The sequence below is a fragment of the Rasamsonia emersonii genome (assembly GCF_000968595.1).
Source record: "Rasamsonia emersonii CBS 393.64 chromosome Unknown ctg1118621762429, whole genome shotgun sequence".
Taxonomy (NCBI): Eukaryota; Fungi; Ascomycota; class Eurotiomycetes; order Eurotiales; family Trichocomaceae; genus Rasamsonia; species Rasamsonia emersonii.
The window spans coordinates 4,901-9,286 of NW_013562546.1; the positions used below are offsets into that span (position 1 = coordinate 4,901).

General features: G+C 50.9%; 1 protein-coding gene across 1 annotated transcript; it reads left to right on the top strand.

Moving 5' to 3' along the window:
- Nucleotides 1-330: 330 nt before the first annotated feature.
- On the top strand, nt 331-2,877 carry T310_10212 (uncharacterized protein; the record flags this gene model as incomplete). Its single annotated transcript, XM_013467366.1, has 2 exons — nt 331-340; nt 539-2,877. 2 exons carry the CDS (start codon nt 331-333, stop codon nt 2,875-2,877), a joined length of 2,349 nt encoding a protein of 782 aa, XP_013322820.1.
- Between the last annotated feature and the right edge of the window lie 1,509 nt (nt 2,878-4,386).

Consider the following 4,386-nt stretch of genomic DNA (forward strand, 5'->3'; position numbering starts at 1 on the left):
TTATCCCTAGTGGCTCAACATGTATGATCATTACTGGGAAAGTTCAACTGCAGGGCTGGGCTGCCAGCAGCTGGATTAATTAGATTCTTTAGTACCGACTCGTCGCTGAATGATGCCATTGGTTAGCCTCGTGGTGTTGCGGCTGATATGCTGTCAGCAGCGAAAAAAAGGCCCGCCGACAGCCTTGTTGAGTAAATGACTATGGGCGAAAAAAAGAGCAAGGCGATTTTATTAAACAGCCTTGCTTCTGTCGTCTCAAGGACTTCTCTGCAGCAATGATTGCCCTCAGTGCTTACTTCGCAGGGACCCTCTCGTGCGAACTTGACATTTATGACCAAAGGTGAGAAGACATCGATGTTGAAACCGGCATGAATTAATGGTTTGAAGATTACATCAGGGGTGGAAATGTCCACATACCAGTACACGCAGTTGCAGTCAGGCGAATTCCGCCTCTTGAAGCTCTCACCGGGAGACGGGAATACAGAGCTGGTGGGCGCTCTGGAGATCTATACCCTTTACCCCCTAGCATACCCTCCAGAAAACAATCGAAGTCCGGATCCGAAGCCATACGATGCTCTCTCTTACACATGGGAAGATGACGAGATCGGCCATTCCATCGGACTGTTGCGTGAATCCATAGCTTATCCGGTGCCCATACGACCCAACCTGAAGGCTGCTCTACTACAGCTGCGAGATCCAAAGGAGCCCCGATATCTCTGGGTCGATGCACTGTGCATCAACCAACGTGACAACAAGGAGAAGAGTGAACAAATCCCGTGGATGTTCCACATCTTCAGCAGGGCGAGGAGCGTCTGCGTGTGGCTCGGGCGTGAAGAGGGGGACGGTGGAAGAGCGATGGACTTCATCCGAAGACTGATATCGATATCTGACGATTTCGATCACCTGGTGGCAGACCACAATCTATCCAAAGACTATGTGGCGCTGTCGAACTTGCTGAAGCGACCCTGGTTCAGCCGCCGTTGGATTGTCCAGGAGATTGCGCTGGCCAAGAGTGCGACTTTGCACTGTGGCAAGGAGTCCATCTCCTGGGAGGATTTTGCCGATGCTGTATCGCTTTTCGTCAACGCACAGCCCAAGATCCAGACCGTGTTTCGTAACTCGCACGAGTTTCATAACGATCCCGATTACCTCGGTGATCTCGCGGAATATGCCGGTGCCCGCCTGGTCCAGGTCGCGGACGACATCTTCCGAAAGACGGAGGATGGCCGAATCATGGTGCGGTTGCTGTCGTTGGAAGAGCTCATGTCGACGCTGTCAGGATTCGTGACCACGGATCCTCGTGACGTGCTATACGCGATCCTTTCGCTCGCACGGGATGCGCGACCGGGATCGAAAGACGCATTCATCTCCCAAGTTGGAGATGGTCTTGAGCAACAAGGAAACCATTCGTCGAATGGGCCACCTGTATCTCCAATTTCTCCTATGTCTTATGTCCAGAACGAGCAGTGGTCAGGGCTGACTCCAGCCATGGCCCTTAGGGGTGGTGGCCAGGCGCCAAGATCAAGAGCATCATCGGACGCCCGATCCGACAACTTAAGCACCGTGTCTGCTCCTGGCCCGGCCGGCCTCGCAGTCCCTGTACGTGGCAGGGGAAGAGCTTATTCGGATGCCGAGTCCATTGGAACTGCAGCTGAAAGGCAACATAATCAGCAGAGCGGCTCTGACCAAGGCCAGGTACCTGTCGTTGTGCACCCCGCTGCGGACGTTAATGGAGGAGGCGTAGTGGTCCCAAATGATGCCGATTCACACGATACTGCGGAATATACTCCTGGTGGTGAGCGGGTGAATGGGCAAGACATCAACAGTCCGCCACCGAGGCGTCCTCAACTATCGATTGATCCTGTGTACAATGAGCTGGCGAAAAAGTTCATAAGGACACTCCGCCAGCAAACGATACTCCACCGGATCCCTGTTGATTATGACAAGAACATCGTCGAAGTCTGTCGGGACGTCTTGTTCTTCACCGTCTCCACTTCGGGTTCGCTCAACATGCTCTGTCGCCCCTGGGCGCCGGCGGACGAGTCGCTGCCATCGTGGATTGCACCCATCAGCCGGAACCCGTTTGGACTTGGGAAGAATGGCGTCTACCATCGGGTCAACGCGGATCCGCTCGTTGGCCAGCCAGGCCCGGGGCGGAGTTTCTACAACGCGGCGAAGACGACGCCCGCAATGGTCAAACCAAACCCCAAGATAATGACCAGTCTGGTTGCCTATGGGTTTGTCCTGGGCGCTGTCAAGGAGAAGAAATTGCCTGCTCTGGCGGGTGTGATCCCGGCAGAATGGAACGAGGTCGTCGGTTGGAAGGACACCTCCAAGCCGCCCCCGGAAGGGTTTTGGCGCACGCTGGTCGGGAATCGCGACTCGTCGGGTCGACTGCCGACACGACTGTGGAAGAACGCATGCCAAAAGGCATTCGAGCTCCGACCCAAGGGGGGCGATCTGGTCGTGAAAGAGGTCATCACGTACAAGTCGCCCGAGTTTGTCAAGAAATATCTGGAACGCGTCCTGCAGACGGTGTGGTCTCGGCGGCTAGCCTTCTTGGAGAACAGTCGTGGGAAGCGGACGCTGTGTCTTGCGCCACGGGAGGCGAAGAAGGGCGACAAAGTGTGCATCCTGTATGGATGCAGTGTGCCTGTCCTGCTCCGCGAATGCAGGGAAGAGCGGCAGGCTATGATTACTGCCAACCATGACGGCGAGACGAACCCAAGCGCCAGTGCAAGAAGGACGTCCGCAGTCGAGGCGCGTGTCACCTACAAGGTGATCGGTGAATGCTACGTGCATGGCATGATGGATGGCGAGGCTATTGCATACCAACAACAAAAGAAGATAGAGCACCAGCATTTTGATCTGAGGTAGGAGTAAGCAATTAATCAGGTTTATAAGTGACAATGTCATTCTTAAGTGTAGTAGAAGAATTGTCGAAAAAAGGAATAAAATAAAAAGTTTAAATCTGTTCATTCTACCTATATATGGAAGGTGGATGGTATCATTGCAGAAAAAGGTACATTATTAGGATAGGATTCTACAATCATGTCACTTTTTTATTAATAAATTCTATAAAATAGATATTTCCTTTTGTACTAAATACAGTACATACTGTGTATGTTCATGTTAAGATAATGAAAAGAAGGATTCATCTGGAATATGGCACAATATGATACATAAGAAACTGCATGAGGAGGCCTTTGCTGTATTACTCTAACTATTAATATCTACTCCTTGAGGCATGCTCGGTAAACCAGGGCATAGGCCGCCAAATTATGGACTCGACATCGCCAAAGTCCTTCCCTTTGCCAAAACACAGCTCCCTTCCCTGCAGGATCGATCAACATTCAGAGAGTATAAGTATAGTGGCCCTTGAGGAAATTATCGCAGCAGCAAGCCACAGGCGGGTATGTACCTGTCTTTTATCAGTTGCTTATTTTATTTTAATTCTATTTAACCATAGTTGTATGTATAAGGTAGTGTTAGGCTTATAAAATAGCTCCCTAATTACCCTTCTCAATAGAAAACATACCCCTTATTAACTTTAGTAAGTAATAATACTGATAGCTAAATAGATTATTAAAGCTCTTACTTACTATAATAAGTATATAAATTAGAGCCACAGATAGCAGAGGTCTTATATATAAGGGATTACCTGACAGTCTTTTAACTACTATAAACAATCAGACGGCAAGAGGACTGCCAAAAACGGCCGCAGTCGTCGCTGTTTTCAGCCGCCGATTTGCCATTCTTCCTGCCACTCACTCGTCCGCCTGCCTCCACGCACCGCATCCGCGATGCTGACCTAAGCCGACTGGACTCTTGCCCTAAGTTGAATCTCTTCCATTACTCTGCCTCTATCGCTTCGCTTGTCTACTCGAGGGGAGCCAAAAACGACCTCCCTCGACCCGTTACCCTTGTCCTTGGCCACGCTCGCTCCGTTACAAATAGTGGTGTTTCCCTTCCCTGCAAGATGAAGCCTCCTCACCCATCCCCCAGCCGACGGTCTCACCACCTTTTCAGAGGCGTGTGGACCGGCAACCTTCCAAATCTATCTTCTTTCGATTCATATATATATTGTGTTATTCGCTTCGTGACATTTGTGCAATATGGCCCACCGCCGTCGGAAGGCCGACTACCAGTCGACTGATGAGAGCGGCTATTCTGATGGTGACAGCTCCGACGACATGGGATATGATACGGACCCAACTGAACTTGACGAAGGTGAAGATCAGCTGAGGGATGCCAGCGACGTGGCCCAGCTCTTTGGGGATAATGAGCACCCGCCAGAGTACTATATCCAACAACTCGAGAACTTCGATGAGACCGTCTACACCCAGGAAGACTACAGTGAAGCACTCTCCTTCTGCTGATCGGGTG